The sequence below is a fragment of the Pangasianodon hypophthalmus genome, chromosome 2 (assembly GCF_027358585.1).
Source record: "Pangasianodon hypophthalmus isolate fPanHyp1 chromosome 2, fPanHyp1.pri, whole genome shotgun sequence".
NCBI classification, from domain to species: Eukaryota; Metazoa; Chordata; class Actinopteri; order Siluriformes; family Pangasiidae; genus Pangasianodon; species Pangasianodon hypophthalmus.
In genome coordinates, this window is record NC_069711.1 from 28252587 (window position 1) to 28272828 (window position 20242).

The 20242-nt window shown below is 39.4% G+C and overlaps 2 protein-coding genes and 1 non-coding gene across 4 annotated transcripts in view; 1 reads left to right on the plus strand and 2 right to left on the minus strand.

Moving 5' to 3' along the window:
• The window catches only part of LOC113538328 (E3 ubiquitin-protein ligase SMURF2), a 74025-nt gene extending 66763 nt beyond the window's left edge, over positions 1–7262 (minus strand). The window contains exon 1 of the mRNA XM_026933299.3: positions 6845–7262. Within this exon, the coding sequence (XP_026789100.1) occupies positions 6845–6896 (52 nt within the window). The 5' untranslated portion in view covers positions 6897–7262. The remainder of the gene's footprint in view (positions 1–6844) is intronic.
• Positions 7263–8330: 1068 nt separating this feature from the next.
• LOC113538150 (importin subunit alpha-1) lies at positions 8331–16964 on the minus strand. 2 transcript variants are annotated; one of them, XM_026933020.3, is made up of 11 exons: positions 16810–16964; positions 16438–16512; positions 16190–16321; positions 14076–14164; positions 13315–13583; positions 13148–13242; positions 12378–12641; positions 11361–11594; positions 10200–10382; positions 9174–9323; positions 8331–8566 (listed from the first exon to the last, which is right to left on the minus strand). In XM_026933020.3, exons 2-11 carry the CDS (start codon positions 16504–16506, stop codon positions 8477–8479), a joined length of 1575 nt encoding a protein of 524 aa, XP_026788821.3. In that variant the 5' UTR covers positions 16507–16512; positions 16810–16964; the 3' UTR covers positions 8331–8476. The 2 variants fall into 2 exon arrangements, with proteins under 2 accessions (XP_026788821.3, XP_026788823.3); XM_026933022.3 differs by lacking the exon at positions 16810–16964 and adding an exon at positions 16643–16803.
• A 285-nt stretch (positions 16965–17249) lies between these two features.
• On the plus strand, positions 17250–17322 carry trnar-ccg (transfer RNA arginine (anticodon CCG)). Its single transcript has one exon. It is a non-coding gene; the product is annotated as a tRNA-Arg (tRNA).
• The last annotated feature ends 2920 nt before the right edge of the window (positions 17323–20242 follow it).

Consider the following 20242-nt stretch of genomic DNA (forward strand, 5'->3'; position numbering starts at 1 on the left):
TTTCTCAGCTTGAAATTAGTAAAGAATTCTAGAAAATAGCCTTAACAATCTTATATTTGTCATATAATTATGTCTTTTTTTGTTTATTTGCAGATAATTTGGTATCTTTCTAGAAGAGAACACTTGAAATAAGCAACATTATCTACCAAGAGAAAATAAGCTTGAAATTAGTGTAAAAAGTGTATAGAAATAAGCTTATAGAAATTGTATAGAAATAGGCTTAATCAACTTATATACTTATATTTAACTCATCTTTTAACCCATCTTCTGTTTATCCAAACACAAGGTTTTACACTTCTGCCAAATGAAGAATTTAGCCACCGCACTTTGTTTTTGTTTTTAAATTGCTAGCATTTGGATCGCAAGTACACCAATTTCTAAAATAAAACATACTGGGAGATGTAGGACACACATGTAGAACACTGAATGAGAGCCTAAAAGCTTGTTTGTGTGTGTATACATGCATGAACACACTGAGGTCACTGTCCTACCATGGATTAAACATTACATTAGAGGATGTCTGGAGTAACTTGCAAATATGGAAATGAGTACAAGACCTCCGGCAGCTAGTGGAACTAAACAGGGCTTTCTCAGGCAAATAGCCTTCTCTTTCACTGAGGAAATGAATTTGCCTAGAGGCAGTGAGGAAACATGATGAAACAAAAAGTGCAGGGAATCAGGTCATTTCTGAGAACACAGAACTAGTGTGATTTTTCCACTTCCTTCAAAAGTACAGGTGGTAGAATATGATGATAAGGAAATCTGCAGCTAGCTGAGAGTGAGTGGCTTAAAATTAGTGATGTATAGAATTAAAAGTATACCTCAGACACTTAAAGTAGCTAGCTAGTATAATAGCTAGCTGCATAAAGTGATAATAGATCGAAGGTTTGTTACATAGCGTGACATGTTTCACCATCTGCATCTAGTCTCAGGCACAGATGCTCTCAGGCTCCATCTGATATATTTTGTACACTTTTCTGGTCACAACCTTCAGGATCCTGAAGATTGCAATCTGATTGGTTCTCAATGTTTCTGTCTGCCGCTTTTCAGTTGGAAGACGACATTTTAAACACTATGACAGCAAGATATAATCACTGGACTGCAGAAAGTTCACAGAATCCTAAATGTAATCACTGATTTCTCATAGCGAGTGGCAAATAAAATGAGATCATCTCATATGTTTGATTACAGGCTATGGGGAAAACGTCTGTGGTTCAATACAAATATATATATATATATATATATATATATATATATATATATATATATATATATATATATATATATACGGTATACAGGGTGTCTGAAAAGTTAGGAACCAATGGGAATATGTTGAACAAAATCTACAAAAACATGATACAGCAGCTTAGAAAACACATAGAGCATAAGGATGAACATGTAGAGCATGTGTTGTAAATAATAAATACAAAATTAAGTACATCTCATAATGAGAAATATATGATAAATTTAAGATATTTTAACTTGCTATGGTATAATCTTATGCAGTGCTGGTCATCAGAAATGTCAGTCAATCAGACATGAACAGAAAACACTACATCCGTGACCATGATATGCAGTGACGTAGTGTTCCTCTCTATGAGGTATAACTTAAGTCAAATTAGTTACTGACGAAAACCATCAGAGCAGCTACTTACGTATTCTGCATTTAAATATGATGAACAACAGAAACGTTCAACTGGAGCAACTTGCTGATGAATTTGTAAGAATGTCAACGTCATAAAAATTATATGTCTTATCTAATGGTGTGCTGAAAAAATCAGAGTACACGTTTTTATACCTTGGTCTAAAAAAAGTGTTGACTATAAAAATTGAATGTCTTAAAGAAAAAAAATTACATTTTAGTTGGAATGCTAAAAGTTTCTTTAATGTAGTAATTGAAGCCTGCTCCACTGAAGCCTGCTCCATTTGGATGGACTGAAATCTGCGATACTGGACATTGGGGTAAAAGGTGGGAGGACTTTTTTGTCTTTGCGGGTGTTGTGTGGGAGTGTGAGTGTAAGCCTGCCAGCTCTACCAACAAGCCCTGATCAGTACACACACACTCTATTGATACTTGTCATAGAGAGGCTTTTCAGCAGCACAGTGCGAGAGAAGGTTACTGATCCTCGAGGAAGCAGGATGAGCCTCACCAGGACTCACACATGAATACTCACACACACACATAGCTTTGGACTAAAAGAGATAGATAGATAGATAGATAGATAGATAATTAGATAGATAGATGGATAGACAGACAGACATAATACAAATAGGGAGATAGACAGACAGAGACAGACATATGTCAGATAGATAGATAGCCAGCCAGACATGTCATAAATAGATAGACAGATACACAGATAGATCACAGAAATATTAAAAGATATACTGTACAGACATTTAGATGACAGACAATTAGACATATGGACAGATAGACAGACACATGGCCAGAAAAATTTATATATATAAATATATATATATATATATATATAAATATATATATATATATATATATATACACACATACATACACATGTAATATTCAGCTAGTCATACCGAGAAATAAATAGATGGCTGGCCAGACAGACTGACAGACAGACAGACAGACAGACAGACAGACAGACAGACAGACAGTGTGATAAACAGATGGCTGGCATTTTCACACAGACAGACTGATAATATAGTGATGGAGAGATAATGTGTAATATCAGTCAGCAGAAATGGCTTCCTATATCACTTCCTCTTACACAGAGCTCTAATCAGCCGCAGCTTTTACACAGAGCTCTAATCAGCCGTAGCTTTTACACAGAGCTCTAATCAGCCGTAGCTGTTACACAGAGCTCTAATCAGCCGTAGCTTTTACACAGAGCTCTAATCAGCCGTAGCTTTTACACAGAGCTCTAATCAGCCGTAGCTTTTACACAGAGCTCTAATCAGCCGTAGCTTTTACACAGAGCTCTAATCAGCCGTAGCTTTTACACAGAGCTCTAATCAGCCGTAGCTGTTACACAGAGCTCTAATCAGCCGTAGCTGTTACACAGAGCTCTAATCAGCCGTAGCTTTTACACAGAGCTCTAATCAGCCGTAGGTGTTACACAGAGCTCTAATCAGCCGTAGCTGTTACACAGAGCTCTAATCAGCCGTAGCTTTTACACAGAGCTCTAATCAGCTGTAGGTGTTACACAGAGCTCTAATCAGCTGTAGGTGTTATGATGCGCTCTAATCAGCTGTAACTGTTACACAGAGCTCTAATCAGCTGTAGCTGTTACACAGAGCTCTAATCAGCTGTAGGTGTTATGATGCGCTCTAATCAGCTGTAACTGTTACACAGAGCTCTAATCAGCTGTAGGTGTTACACAGAGCTCTAATCAGCTGTAGCTGTTACACAGAGCTCTAATCAGCTGTAGGTGTTATGATGCGCTCTAATCAGCTGTAGCTGTTACACAGAGCTCTAATCAGCCGTAACTGTTACACAGAGCTCTAATCAGCTGTAGCTTTTACACAGAGCTCTAATCAGCTGTAGCTGTTACACAGAGCTCTAATCAGCTGTAGCTGTTACACAGAGCTCTAATCAGCTGTAGCTGTTACACAGAGCTCTAATCAGCTGTAGCTGTTACACAGAGCTCTAATCAGCTGTAGCTGTTACACAGAGCTCTAATCAGCTGTAGCTGTTACACAGCGCTCTAATCAGCTGTAGGTGTTACACAGAGCTCTAATCAGCTGTAGGTGTTATGATGCGCTCTAATCAGCTGTAGGTGTTACACAGAGCTCTAATCAGCTGTAGGTGTTATGATGCGCTCTAATCAGCTGTAGCTGTTACACAGAGCTCTAATCAGCTGTAGCTGTTACACAGAGCTCTAATCAGTTGTAGGTGTTATGATGCGCTCTAATCAGCTGTAGCTGTTACACAGAGCTCTAATCAGCTGTAACTGTTACACAGAGCTCTAATCAGCTGTAGCTGTTACACAGAGCTCTAATCAGCTGTAGCTGTTACACAGAGCTCTAATCAGCTGTAGCTGTTACACAGAGCTCTAATCAGCTGTAGCTGTTACACAGAGCTCTAATCAGCTGTAGCTGTTACACAGAGCTCTAATCAGCTGTAACTGTTACACAGAGCTCTAATCAGCTGTAGGTGTTACACAGAGCTCTAATCAGCTGTAACTGTTACACAGAGCTCTAATCAGCTGTAGGTGTTATGATGCGCTCTAATCAGCTGTAACTGTTACACAGAGCTCTAATCAGCTGTAGGTGTTACACAGAGCTCTAATCAGCTGTAGGTGTTATGATGCGCTCTAATCAGCTGTAACTGTTACACAGAGCTCTAATCAGCTGTAGGTGTTACACAGAGCTCTAATCAGCTGTAGGTGTTATGATGCGCTCTAATCAGCTGTAACTGTTACACAGAGCTCTAATCAGCTGTAGCTGTTACACAGAGCTCTAATCAGCTGTAGCTGTTACACAGAGCTCTAATCAGCTGTAGGTGTTATGATACGCTCTAATCAGCTGTAGGTGTTACTGGTGTTAATAACCAAGCAAAACCAGCAATAAATTTAGCCTGATAAATCATCATGCCCAGGCAAATAGGAACATTTTAAGCAAAGAAAAAAGAGAGATTGAACTTTGTTCTATTTTTAAACACTCTTAAATCTTTACTTTTAAGTAGTTTCTAGTTAAGATGTCATAAAAATGATAGTTGGTGGCGTTCGGCTAAAGGTTACGGAAAAAAATCTCAATACTTGACCGGTAGTTTCCTTTCTCATTAAAAAAGCCTCCAGCAACCCCAGTTTAGCAGAAGGCTGATTCAGAAAGACACACACACATTTATAGTTAATGATTCATTAGTGTTTGTGTCAGGAGATCGACCCGTGCCAAAGGAAGCAGACAGAGAAGGGGTGTAAAGAAGACCTCACAGCTGCTGTGTTGTTTTATGGTGTTATCTCACCTCTCATTAACTCAGTTGCAATGGAATAGAAACTGATGTGTCACTGATAGACAAATATCACGCATGCCACAAATGGAATAATCAGACACGAAAGGTAAATGTTAATGCCTCTAGTGGTCACTCAGTGCCAAGTGATCAGACAGTTTTAAGTTTAAATCCCAGGACTGACGCAGATTAACTGTTTGGACTTTATACAAAGCTCTTAACTCTCAACTGATTGGATTGGATTCTCATAAATCACTTGGGATTAAAGCATCTGCCAAAAAGCTAAACAAAAAAACAATTACAAAAAAATGAAAGACAATGACAGAGTGGAAAATTACTAAGAAGTAAAGGATATTTACTTACAGTTCTTTATTAAATGAACCATGCTCTCTTGTAGAATGACAGATGTGCAAGATTGCTCAAAAACATCTTGGGTTTTATGTCGCAACCCGTCTCAAGCAAACATTCATTCATTCATTCATTTTCTGTAACTGCTTGATCCTGGCCACAGTGCCAGTGGATCTATAGCCTATCCTGGGAACACTGGGAGTGAGGTGGGAAGACAGCCTGGACGAGACGCCAGTCCATCACACACACAAAGATTCAGGTCACTCATTCACACCTAGGGGCAATTCAGAGTGGCCAATCCACCTACCGGCATGTTTTTGGGATTTGGGAGGAAACCGGAGAACTTGGAAACCCCACACAGACATGTGTAGAAACTCCACATAGACAGGAGCACAAGATCAGGATATCAAACCAGAGACCCTGGAGCTGTGAGATGGTAATGCTCCCCACTGCGCCACTCATCAATTATCATCTTATTGCTAAACACTGGCCTTTCAAAAATGTTTTGAGAAGCATAGCTGCCAGAAATCTGAGTCTAACTAAGCTTGGGGTAGCAAAGGGGGGCAAGAGCACACAAATATGCACCACCAAATATCCAAACATCCCATTACAGATTTAGTCTCCCTTAGCAGTTATAATAACGTCCACTTTTTTGGGAAGGTTTTCCACTAGATGCGGAAGTGGGCGGATAGCACTTGCCTGGGTGTGTTATGCAGCCCCCTGACGTTGCATGATTGAAAAGCAGTTTGAAAAGATGCTCCTGAATGGCTTTAGATGAGAGTGGGAATGGATTAAGACTAAATTAGGGAGAAAAATCAGGGGAAAAAAGCATTAGTGAGATCACGTGAGAAGGCCTGGGGTGCAGCTGGCATTCAAATTCATCCCCAAGGTGTTCAGTGGGGTTGAGGTCAGGGCTGTGTGCAGAACACTCGAGAAATCTTAATGCTACAATATACAAATACCTCGTATACAATTGCTTCGACCTTTGTGGCAACAGGTGACGGTCAGATATCCACAAACTTTCGGGTATACAGTGTAGGTCTAGGACAAGGCTGACTTTTTTTTGTATTACAGTCGCTCTGTAGTTTCTAATACTCATAGGATTTGGTCTATAACCCAACAATAATGAGTTAAATCATGATTCGTGAAGTCTACATCAAATGCAGAGCAGAAATAAAGCAGTGAATTGGAATCAGGGTGGCAGGATTTATTTCAGGGTGGCAGCAGCCACCCCAAAGTGCCACTCCTGTGGCCACGCCCCTGGATACCACGTAGCACGCCATAACAACAGCTAAACTGAGGACAGTGATGTAATGCGATGTTATCTCTGTTTCAAGATGAACGCAGTGGATTAAAAAATGTTTATTTACTAGCTAAAAGTAAAAGCAAGCATGACGTAATGGTTTAAAGAACTTTACAAAGTTGCTTATATGGCTAAAAGGGTTATTTAAGGAAGATAAAACACGTTATATAGCAATTATATCCCCACGGAAGAGTGCTACATGGTGTTTAGCGGCTATAGTGAAGGTTTTGTAAACAACAACTTGACATAAAGTGTAAAGATGGACTTACCTGTGAGCCGCAGTTTCACTGGACCATTTCTCCTCGCCCCTTGATTAGACATGCCCTTTATATTCCAGCTTGACGTTTAGTTCTAGCTATTTTCTACCAAACTATTTCCCTGCCTCCAGAAAACGACAGAACTTTTCCTACAAGCTTGTTTTCCTCAATAAGAGCGCGTGAATAATCTGAACACACAGCAGCATTACTGTCTCCGGATGGCTTTTTACACATAAGCACTTAAACATTCAAATCAAAACTTTCCAGCAATTTTTTCGCAAAAATGCACATTTCACATCATAAAAAAATAATAACAAGACCAGCCTGGAAACCCTAAGCCTTGTGGAAGTGTTATTTAATCCCGCTCCATGAGAAATCAGCGCTGTTCTTGGACAAACCAGTTTATTTTCGTTCAGAGTGAATGCTGTGGGCAGCCAAAATCTATTTAACCCGGGGCGGGATTCCAAATAGACGTGTAGGGCACTACGTGTGACGCCGAACGCTGTTATTTCGTGTCCTGAGACAGTGCGCGCGTGTAGGAAGTGCTGAGACATTTAGGCTACACCCCGTTTCTGGCTACAAAATGAGCGACAGCGACATCGCGTGGACAAATTGAGGAACAACAGCTACAGATAATTTTAAAATGTAGTCAGAAATTCAGTTAGACAGAGATCAAGCAAGATCTCTGCTATTACTACTGCTACCAAAGTTTTTATATGATGAGTTTGTAAAAACAAACAAATAAATAAATAAATTTAATATGAGAGTTTGGTGGGGGTTTAATGGTCAGCATTTTTGCCTCACCATTCTGCGGTTGGGGGTTTGATTGCTTGGCTGTGTGTGTGTGTGTGTGTGCTCTCTCCCTGCTTTCCGGGGTTTCCTCTGGATACTCTAGTTTCCTCTCCCAGTCCAAAGGCATATGTTGTACGCATTTGACTGGCATTTCCAAACTGTCTGTAGTGTGTGAATGTGTGCGATGGAGTGTGTGAATGTGTGCGATGGAGTGGTACCCATCCAGGGTGTCCCCCAACTTGTGCCCTAAGTTCCCTAGGATAGGCTCCTCTGCAACCATGTGTAGGATAAGCGATACGGAAACTGGACGGATGAGAGTTTGGGGTGTAGGACTCATTAAATCTTTGTACATTTATTTATTCATCTTCAGTAACCACTCCTTCCTTGGCAGGGTCGCAGTGGATCCGGAGCCTATCCAGTGGGAATACACCCTAAATGGGAAGCTGGGCACGATGCAAACACATATTCACACACTAATTCACACCTAGGGGTGTGAATTTTAGCAAATCCAATCGACCTACCAGCATGTTTTTGACTCACTGTGTCTCCCCAAAATATATCCTCTAACAGTGAAAGTCAAAATAGTAAGAGTTTAAGCTACTTGGTCTTACTAGAATGCTCGAACCTGACTCCTGGGACAACTGTATTTTATTTAAAATAAAATACAGTAAAAGTCTTACCCACTCATACATCAGTGAACCACAGATTATCTTAGATGTTAAAAATTTATTTACAAGGCTTAGTGTAAAACTAAAAAGAGCCTTTATATACATAACTCAGTATAAAATCCTTATATGTATACATGTATAAAAAAGGAATTTAGAATGGAGTAGTGGGTGGTGGAGGAGTGTTTCAGAAATTAAAAGTGCTTTGGTTATCAGTAATCTGGAAGGCAAAGCCATCAGTGGTTGCTTCAGGAGCGATGGATTCATCCTCTTCTTCCTGATAAAAAAAAAAAACAGATTATTAATGAACCATTAACAGCACGACCATTATTATTATTATTATTATTATTATTATTAGCATTGACCAATCACAGTCGTTCATTTTTCTGAAGGTCACCCTATTATGATGTTGCAAGCATACTGCATATTGAACAGTGCCATTATTCTGTATGACAATTTTGCACTTTTTTAAAATTTAATAATATTCTGTAACACGTACAGCCTTCACCATTCTTCCATGAAGTTTTCTCTACAATTACAATTGACCCTGCAGGCGAAAACTGCTCCTTTAATACGGGATTGCTCAGATATCAGTCCATCCCTTTTCTCACTGGCTATATTATTACATATAGATAGTTTTGGAAATCCAGTTATAAAAATATTCACAAAAATACATGTATATACACCTACGTACATGATCCCAAGAACTATCAGCTTTCATTTCAAGATGCCTTCAGATTACAATATAACTGATGTGCATTAGCATCTGATTAACCTTAAACCAGGGATTCTAAATCATCAGTTTTAGGCAGAAAACATTTCTTAATACTAATGGTCTGCACTCTGAGAACAGACAGATGCTCAGTGGTTGATTGCGCACTTACTTCCCCTGAGAAGTATTTCTCTATGAGTTTGAGTGCAGCTTTGTAGACCATTTCGTTCTCATGGGTCTGGAGTGCCTCGATCTTGTCCAGTCCTCCGCATTCCTCGATCATCAGACACAGCTTCTCCGTCTCGCCCATCTTATCTACAGCCTGCAGGTCAGCACAGCAGAATCTGTTACTAACAGACCCGCAGAATCCACAGAACTGATAACGTAATCCCTATAAAAAAATTGCAATAACTTCTGCCAATTATACAGTTTGAAGCCGATCAGTCGAGGTTCACATTAATGAGTCTCGTATGTAAAGTTACACAAACTCAAGAGCTTGAAAGTTTTTCAGAACTAATCGGGTTTTAATGGATACTAAATTTCTTGTGTACATGCCCCTGAAAATAAACTTGATCGTATCAGACTTGATAAACGAGGTCCAGTGCCTACAAATTTTGCAAATGGCAGAATAAGAATTTCCACCATTGTAACAAAATAAAACAATTTTAACCTTGAGTGTTTTGCACATTGTTCTGTTTTTATAGTTTTATGCCTCGGTGTTTTTTTTTTCTTTTCATTTTCCCCTGATTTTCTCCCTAATTTAGTCACGGCCAATTCCCACCCATCAGACAGCTCTCCCCTATCTTGACAGCTTTGAACCACGGAGGGCGAAGGCTATCACATGCTTCCTCCGAGGCACGTGAAGCTAGCTGAAAGCATATTTTCGAACTGCTGCTCATGTACCATCAGGGGGGCGGCGTAACACACTCATTCCGCATGCATGAGCACACAGACACCCTTGATTGGCTAGTGTTGTTGTGATTCATAGGGGAGAGAGAGTAGGTGATAGGGCGAACGCTCTCTTTTTGGCAACTCAGGAGACATGCTTCAGTGTTTTGACAGAATTCATGATTTTGAATCATTCCTATTCCTGTTCATCAGTGTGACTGCCATAGCAACTAGACTGCACCAAATTCCTTCAGCCTAGTGCTTCTGTACTATTAAACATGGCTTCCAGAGTCTGTATTTTCGTGTTTACCATGAAAATATTCAAGATGGCATCCAGGATGACTAAGATAGTCTTGCTGTCCTTGACAGACAGGAGGTTCAGGAGAGGTCTGAGCACGCCAGACTGAACCAAGTACGTGACCTGCTGCACCGTCCCCCCGCTGGTGTAGTTGGTGATGGCCCACACAGCCTCTTTCTGGGTCTTATAGTCTCCCTGTGACAACAGAAACATACTCAAAGCTCAAAATTGACAATTTGTCAATACAGGAGTGCTACATTTAAACCACAGTTAAATTCTCAAATCTGATCAGTCACAAGGTGTTGATTAATTTTCTCTAATTCAAATGATGATGGTTTTTCTAGTGCCAGCTCACTCACAGGGACTTGTACAGTGAACGTTCCACATCTAATAATCCAAGTCTAATAATAAATGGATTTTTTTTAAAAACATATAAAAAAAAATCATATAAAACATATAAAAAAACCATATAAAATCATATAAAACATATAAAAAACCAATAATCAATATGGTGAAGTTTTCTGTGAGGAGATGATTATCTAACATCTATGAAAGGAGTCAGTGCTTTGTAATGATCAGTAAGTTTCCAGTACGTGAGTCACAGAGGAGTTCTGGCTTTCCAGTTTGACGAGCTGCATTTTTTTTTTGTCTTATTAACTTCAACAGAGAGTGAAAAAAGAGAAACTCATGAGGGAATGACAGCTGCTATGTTTTAGCTGCTATAACATGAGCAATAACAAGAACATGTTCTGCATATGTTCCACATCATTAAATGTAACTATTATCTATTGTTTACTAATAAATTCAGAATTGCAATAATTGAAAAAATGCTGCTTTATAAAAGGAATAAAACACTTCAGGGACATGCTGTTATAGAGTGCTTTCAGAGTTTCAGAGTGGTAACCCCACTGTGGATTATTTTCCTATAACAGCACGCCCCGCTCGGTTTTATTGCCTTACATGTTCACTGTAAGAGAGCTCTATGGTAAAATGAACCTTTTCAAGCAATAATCTTGTAAAAATCTCGTAAAAAGCAATTTAACAGTTTTTCCTAAATGTAGTAGTTGAGCTAAGAGATGTTTGGTGTCCCGATCTTTGCTTCTTTATTTTGGCACTAGAGCTATTAGGCTAATAAGTAAAGGAAGCTAATATCCTCCGGTGAGTGTGTCTCACCTGCTGCAGGACCTCCACCAGCAGGGGCACCAGACCCGCGTCAACCACCTCCTGGATTTGTGAGTCTTTCCCGGCTGTGATGTTGGACAGCGTCCACGCCGCCTCCTTCTGGATGTTGTTCTTTGGGTGGCGCAGCAGATTGGGGAACAGAGCCAGCGCCCCGGAGTTCAGAACCCTCTGAGTCTGCTCGTCCGTTCCTGTCACGATGTTCCCCACTGCACGCAACGATGGAGTCTGTGAAATTAACCGACACAAGAGCATTAGCAATGAAGAGTTAATTATGGTACACAGTACAGGTGAGCACATCTGTCATCAAAATTTAATTAAGTAAACCTATGGTAATATCAACTGCTAATGTGATTGTGTTAATGCTAATAAAACATATTAATGCTTTTCAAATGTCAGACTGAGACTGGGACTTTTGTTGTTTATCGTCTCCATCCTCATTCTGCTGGTGGAATGAAGAAATGTCACCCTTGGCATGAAAAGCCAACAGCACTACAAGTATGTAAGTAATCTTTGTATTTGTATAGCACTTTTCTAAAGCTTAACCACAATCCTTCACATGACTTACTAAAAGATAAAAGATAATAAAACCCAAATAAACAAGTACAATTATGCTAAACAAAACAAGCTACTACTAAGAGCTATTAATAACAAGACTCTAAAAAAGGGTTTTATCATGTTTCTTCATCATGCTCAATACCTAAACCTCCTTAATTGCTAGATGTTTCTCGTTATTTTCTTCCTGCTGTCCTTTTTATTGGCTTTAGACTTTTTCCTCCTGTTGCTGTTTCACTTGCTAATGTTTTAAATCAGTCACTCAATAGGAATTGTCATGCATTCCGCAGTAATGTATCAGTTATTGTTCAGACATGAGCCCTCTTGCCTCCTGCCTCATTTCCAGGGAACTGTAATAGGTCTCGTCCGTATCAGTCTTCCCAGCATTTCTACTCATTCACATTTAATCCATTACGGTGTTCAATTGCATGTGTGAAAGATGCTCAAGTTTCTCACCATGATGGTGATGTCTGAGCAGGCGAGCAGCTGTACGAGTTGGGGCACGAGGCCAGCCTGCAGCACCACCTCGATGCGCTCGTTCGGGCCGTCGGTGAGGTAGGACACGGCCCAGCACGTGTCGGCCAGCACCTCGGGGTCGTTGTGTTCGAGGAGGCGCAGCAGAGCCGGCAGCATCTGCTGCACCGCAGTCACGGGAGGAGCTGGGTTTTTATTCCGGCATAGATTAGACAGAGTCCACGCTACGTTCCTCAGGTAGCTCGTCTACAACCAGGGAGGAAGAGACAGAGTTCAGTAATGACTGGGGGTCTAAAACTATTATAAGGACAGTGTTTCATTTTAAACAGGATCAGAAGCTTAGCGATTTAAAATAGCTCAGAAGCTACTATGAAAATGAATAATAAAAAAATCTTTCTGTGCAGGTTCTCAAGTTTCACTAGTAACACAGACATCCTGACCAATCAGATTTGAGAATTCAACAGTGCTGCAGTATAAAATGTATTTATCTTATGCAATAATTTATAGAAAATGTTTGAATTAGACGGACGTTCAATACTTGCTATGTACATTAGCCTTGTAGCACAGTGCCAAATTACTGATGTAAATTTCAGATACCAAAAATGCCTTTGTAGTGTAATTGCCTACACTTGGAAGAAAGGAAAATTGCAAAAGTGTAAACGTGATTTTGATCCAAACCATTCCCGAGCTACCATTACCCAGTACAGATCTACATAAACCCGTAGTGCATCCCTAGTGACAGAGGTACTTACAGTAAACATAGACAGGTTGGGAACAGACAGCAGTGAGAGCAGGGGCTCGATGGCTCCGTGTTTGATGACTTTGTCCCTGTACGTCGAGCCATCACCTTAAAAGGAAAACAAAGTTAGACTCAACCAGAAACTGCATCTGTGAAATGTTTACTGCTATGTCTTCTCACCAGCGATATTGCCGAGGGCCCAGATAGCTTGCTCGCTGATGTGAGCATGAGGAGAGGAGATGAGGCTGATGAAGGCTGGAATGGCTCCCCCCTCCACCACGGCCCTTGTTTGGTCTGAGGTGCCCGAGGCGATGTTGGTGAGAGCCCAGGCAGCCTCAAACTGGATGGGAGGACAGTGAGAAAACGAGAGGAAGCTCACTAATGTAGTGATCAGACCTGCTTCCACGATTGAGTCGATAGGAGGGTGTTTTTCTCTGGACAGCAACTTCCTGTTGGGGTAAAACAGTACGGAAACTGCATATATTTAATCCTGCTTTGTTAAAATGTCTTATATGATCACACTTTTAAATATGGCAATACATTTTACTGTAACAGTCATGCTGGAAGAGGGCTTTTATAATACAGACCTGGCAACTCTCTAAACAGTACAAATAAAAAACAGGAGATGTGGTGATAAAAGAAGCACAAATGCAGCTAAGAGAGAAGTTGGATGTAGTGTTCGTTTATTTAGCAATGCAAAATACCCGATAAATACCTGGTCTAGCTGCCTTATGTGCATTCAGGCATGCAACCATGTGATATTCAGAACCATCTCATACAGGAGGAAGTTTCAAAACAAAATATGTGGTATTCAAACCAAAACCACATCTTGCTTAAAAGAAAGTGGCTTAAAAACTGTGTAAATGAGACCTTAGGGGCCCAAATGAAGTGTGAAAGAAGATTTGATATGACACCCAGCTCCCGGATGCAGTGTCTCTTACCTCGCTGCCTGTGTGGCCTGCAACTGATGATCCAGACACTGACTGTTTACGCCCCATACAATCTCCTCAACACTCCAGTGCTGGAACGACTGCAGAGTGTAAAAGAAATAATATAAGTGCTCCTGTATTCATTTTTATCATTGTCCCAGACTTTAGTGATAAAGAGGTGGTGTACGAGAATGTCATCTCATTTCTACGCTGTTAATGATGACGTTTCTGTTACATGTTTCTGCACCAATCCAATATGGCGTACTGGCATCAGAGCCGATAATGGAATGACATTTCACTCTTATTATGTGCAACAGATATCTTGCGATGTTTTGAACGGCTTCCATTAAGCCAAAGCTGCTTGTAGGACGTCTAACTTTGCACTCTGGTTTATAAATAAAGACCCTCGATTTCCTGTTACTTCGAGAATAAGGCTAATGGAAGACTTGTTAAGGATTATGTGTACGACCTGAATGTTGTAATGTGTGTGTTTTATGTACACCTGCTATGTTTTTATGCCTGCTACCTAAACTGACATTTGGGATTGTTAATGTTAATTAAATGGAAATTGTACAGTACTGGATTTAATCTGACATGTTTTCTGTTCCAGCTGACTGACGTGTTTAATACTATAAAATGAACGCATATGGTGTTGAGTAACACAACACAAAACTTACTCATACAACACACCACCACTGCGTCTCTGATGTCTCTGAGCTGTTTGGGAGCTAAAGCAGGCGGCTGTTACTGGTGAGCTGAGTGGAATGATCTGACTCACTGAAAAGAGCCATCACTCTGTTTATGCTTCCCCTGAGGTTTTGCACATGTCCCCCTGCAAGGCTTTATGGGACTCAGGACTATTTTAACTACAACTCCTGCTTTCAGTGTTGTGAATGTAGTGACTTTTTAAACCCCTTTAGTAAGAATATTTTCAAAAAAGAGCCTAGCAACAATTCTAGCGACTTTCTGAGAGCACATTAGCGACATTAGCGACTGTCCTGCACTCAATACAGCTCTGGCCAATCCACTGATTACCATTGTCCCCAATGGCCAATAACTGATCATCACTGTTTCCTAATGGCCAATCACTGATATTCACTGTTTCTCAACAACCAATCATTGATCACCACTGTTTCCCAACAACCCATCACTAATCCCCATTGAGTGTTCTGCCCACGCACTTCTTTGTCCTTTGTTTTAAACTCTCTTCTTGGCTATATTTACAGCAATAAAAGTGAGTTATTCCATCCGTAACCATTTTCTTTATGTCTATTTCATGATTAATCACTATCACTTCTTGGTAGATATCATAATCTAGTATTTTGTAAGTATGTAAATAGTTAGATTCACTGAAAAAAACTGTGTAAATTTTAGAGTAATTTACAGGCAACAGCTTTGTTTTGCAACTTGATACAATCAAGCTGAAGGTTATGGGACTTGCTCACAGACCCAGTTTGGTGGTGGTGGGATTTGAACCCATAACCTTCTGATTTATAACTCAACACCCAGCAACCACAACAACCTACCACTGATTCACCCACCACCACCACCACTGAATTAACCCATCTTAAAAGATTGCACTGAATCCGTGGGAAATAGTTGTGTTAGCTGTGATGACTCAGTGGATAGAGTGCTGAGTTATACTTCAGAAGGTCCTGGGTTCAAATCCCAGCACCATGAATCTGTCATGGTTGAGTAAGACTCTTCACCTCATTTATATCCTGTATCAACTGCTTTTTTTTTTTTTTTTAAAAAAAGCATCAACCAAATGAGCAAATGTGCTGGATCATGTGTTATTTTATACTATGTAATTTATTACAGTACTTCACTGCAAATATATTTCACAGCCATTTACTGTAAATTCCTCCGAAACCTACAGTAATTTTTATAGTGTTGTAGTACCTAAAGATACCTAAAGATGACTTCTTTCTATTAGAAATAATCTGTTATTTCCTATTCTGATGAAACCCTTGTCTTTTCTAGGTGCCTTTAGAAAATCCTCCTTCTTCATGTCACATGGTCTGCGTATGCAAATAAGGCCTCGTGACGATTAGTCGTGGCGACTTTTTTGAGTGTGTCACTAGCTACTTCCCCTTAAAAAGTCTCGGGAACATTGCGGATGTTACCTGTGAGTTGTGGTTTGGATCCTGATCCTCTGAATCCGGCAAACAGCTGACATTTCTCCTTTTTAAAATCTGCTCATCTTTCTTTGCTTTTCGGAGCTCTACACTGGCTTCCATCCTCCTCCTCCTCAGCTCCTGGGAGTGTGAAAGAAACGCTGTTAGCACTCAGCTCGAACAGAAACAAGGCTGTCTGATCATCATGATGAGGATGATGAGGATGATGATGAGGATGAATGAAACACTTCACCTACGTTTGCATCCTTGCCTTTATTTTTAAACTGGTTTAAACGGGAGACGCTGTCACTGGCGCAAGCGGACATTTTCTCCTGTACACAGACAAAACAAATACTATGTTACTGACATGTTATAACACTGGAATGTGACTGGATCCCGCTATACTTCATTCCTTTTCCACCCTACACAGTGAGCTACGAGTTAATAAGTCGTCTTGGTTACCGTAAAAGGACATCAGTCAGATTTCCGGGCAAATTTAAGTCACTCTCCGCTACCATGCGGTCTTATTAAAAATACAAATAATTCACTCAAAAGTCATTAAAACACCATAAAATCTTTCCCACTCCAACTCAACACTGTTGTTACACTCTTTCAGACGGTTGTCGTACCCTTCAGATGGTGTGTTCAGTTTAAAAAAAAAAATACAGTTATCCCGGAACAGCCGCTTTTCTCGCGCCTGGTTTCCTTGCTCTGGATGACAGTGACGTCACTAGACAGGCGGGACTACTCAGGTCGACACACGAAGCTGAATGGACAGTCTGGAATAAGGAAGACGCTCATTGGCTGGTCTTGACGGCAAAAAACAATGCGTGTAACCGTGGGAACAGCGTGTTGTCGCGAGACTTTACGTAATCTAATACGATATACGGAAATTGACAACCGAAACAATAGTTGTGAGAATTTCATGTTTGGACGTTGTAGAAATACAAGAAGTCATGTTTGCTTTTTTGTTTTTTGTTTTTGCAGTAGGAATCCTCTAAAACATTGAACTGACTAGTTGCGATGTCTATTGTTTAAAAAGCTTTGTTTCCCCATTCCGGAGTGTGATGACCCAGTGGCCTAATGGATAAGGCATCAGCCTCCGGAGCTGGGGATTGTGGGTTCGAGTCCCATCTGGGTCGGAAATATCACATCGTTTTGAGCTCTAAGAAGAAAAAACAACCGCGAAAATTTGAGGCCAACAACCAACTACCGCGAGAAATAATGTTTAATAACGTCTTAATCTCTCAGACTCAGAGAAAACTATTAACCTGAAGACCATTTATCTGCGATTTAATAAACACTTTAATAACCAGTACCAGCTGTACATGGTTACCACTTTTAATACATTAAAACTCAGATCAAAGTGCTTATATAAACAAAATAGACATGAAATCCACGAAGTAAAGCTACTGCTGATTGCAGATAAGTATAATCCATCTATAAGACAAAAAAAGGGTCATATTTAATTCTAAGAAGTAACACTTAATAATATATTTCTAACATCACAAGCCACAGTTAGTCTTAAAATGTGATGGTGTGGCCTGATGATGCAAAGTGTATGTGGATTCAACCTAAAAAAAGTTAAATAATAAAAAGAAAACATAAAAACATATGTTTACTAAGACTATGCTACTAATTTTTAGTTTTATTTTGGCTTATCTGTTTATTCATTCATAAGTGGTGTGAATTGTCATGCTGACTATAAAGCATATTTTATATGTATTTCTTTCTTCTAAAACCTTTTATGAGGCAACAGGAAAGTAAGAGTGGAATGATATTAATAACTACTGATAACACACCCTGATAACACAGTATAATATATCGAAGTGTAGACTTTAAGCTTTATTTTAAGAGATTCCACAAAAATATGGCATTTACCATTTAGGAATTACAGCCATTTTAAGCAAAGTACTTCTATTTTCAGGAGCTCAAAGGTATTTGGACAATTGACTGACAAGAAGTTAATTGACCAGGTGCGGTCCATTCCCTCATTACTTCAAGACAAATGAAGCAGATAAAAGGTCTGGAGCTGATATCAGGTACTGATTTGGCATTTTGCAGCTGTTCGGCTGGAGCTACCAATATGAAGTCCAAGGAGATCTCAATGCAAGTGAAGGAGGCCATCATTAGACTGAAAAAACAACATAAATCTATAAGAGAGATAGCAAAAACCTTAGGTGTGGCCAAAATCAACAGTTGGGTACATTCTTAAGAAGAAAGAAAGCACTGGTGAGGTCAACAACATTGAAAGGCCTGGAAGACCATGGAAGACAACTAAAGTGGATGATTGCTTTCCTTGTTGAAGAAAAACCCCTTCACAACATCAACAGAAGTCAAGAATACTCTAGAGAAGGTAGGCGTATCATTGTCGAAATCTACAATCAAGAGACGCCTTCATGAATGCAAATACAGAGGGTTTACAACAAGGTGCAAACTACTGGTAACATTCAAGAACAGGAAAGCCAGATTAGATGTTGCCAGAAAACATCTAAAAAAGCCTCCCATGTTCTGGAATAAGATTCTTTGGACTGATGAAACCAAGATTAACTTGTACCAGAATGTTGGGAGGAGAAAAGTATGGTGAAAGAAAGGAACAGCTCATGATCCAAAGTATACCACATCGTGTGTCAAACATGGTGGAGGCAGTGTTATGGCATGGGCAAGTATGGCTGCCAATGGAACGGGCTCACTGGTGTTTATTGATGATGTGACTGCTGACAGAAGTAGCAAGATGAATTCTGAGGTGTATAGGGCTATACTCTCTGCTCACATTCAGCCAAATGCTACAAAACTGATAGGACGTCACTTCACAGTGCAGGTAGATAATGACCCTAAACATACTGCGAAAGCAACTCAAGACTTTTTGACGGCAAAGAAATGGAATATTCTTCAATAGCCAAGTCAGTCGCCTGATCTCAACCCAATAGAGCATGCTTTTCACTTACTGAAGACAAGACTGAAGGCAGAAAGACCCACAAACAAGCAGCAACTGAAGGTGGCTGCAGTGAAGGTCTGGCAAAGCATCTCCAGGGAGGAAACTCAGAATTTGAGTTTTGAGAACACAGGGTCCAGACTTCAGGCAGTCATTGACTACAAAGGATTTTCATCCAAGTATTAAAATTATGGTTATATTTATAATTATGTCACTTTGTCCAAACACCTTTGAGCCCCTGAAAATGGAGGTACTTTTTTGAAAACGGCTGTAATTCCTAAATGGTAAATGCCATATTTTTGTGGAATCTCTTAAAATAAAGCTTAAAGTCTACACTTCGATCACATCTTGATTGTTTTATTTCAAATCCATTGTGGTGGTGTATAAAGGCAAAATCACAAAAACCCTGTCATTGTCACTGTACACACACACACACACACACACACACACACACACACACACACATATATATATATATATATATATATATATATATATATATATATATATGTATAATGCATTTATAAAGAAATGACTCAATATATGTTCATAGGTTAGGTTTTATGTCCACATTAAGCAAAAAATAAAAAAACCCTTTTCCTTAGAGCTATCTTATTCCCACCTAAGGATGTTATATTTCCCCTGAAAGTAAATCATTACAGATAATAGAGAGCAGTAAAGAAAATCTCTCTAGTGCCCAGTAGGGAGCAGTGAATCAACACGGCTAGACCTCACACACTACTGATATTAAATAATTAAATAATAAAATACAGTATGTTATGCCATATCTTAATCCCTTAATATCTTAATATCTTTTTTAATTAATTTAATGTAATATGACATAAGCTACAATGTTTTCAAGCTTTGGAAATGCAATTTGGAAAAGGAAATTATAGAAATAATAACATCTTAAATATCATCATCAACATCAACATCTCCATAATAATAATAGTAATAATAATAATAATAATAATAACATTTTTATTGATTTTTTAATACAACACAAAAATACAAAAAGGAGGATGAAAGAAGAAGGAGGAGGAGGAAAGAGAAAAAATAGTAATAATAAAATTGCAGTAATAACAGTAACATCAATAAGTAGCCTAATAATAATAATAATAATAATA

Excerpts from the sequence above, each read along its gene's own strand:
- LOC113538150 (XM_026933020.3), bottom strand. The coding sequence starts at position 16,506 with ATGTCCGCTTGCGCCAGTGACAGCGTCTCCCGTTTAAACCAGTTTAAA. Across the intron at positions 10,383-11,360 it reads TGGTGGAGGTCCTGCAGCAG|GGAGACTATAAGACCCAGAA; the intron begins GTGAGACACACT and ends CTGTTGTCACAG. Across the intron at positions 8,567-9,173 it reads AGAAATACTTCTCAGGGGAA|GAAGAAGAGGATGAATCCAT; the intron begins GTAAGTGCGCAA and ends TTTTTTTATCAG.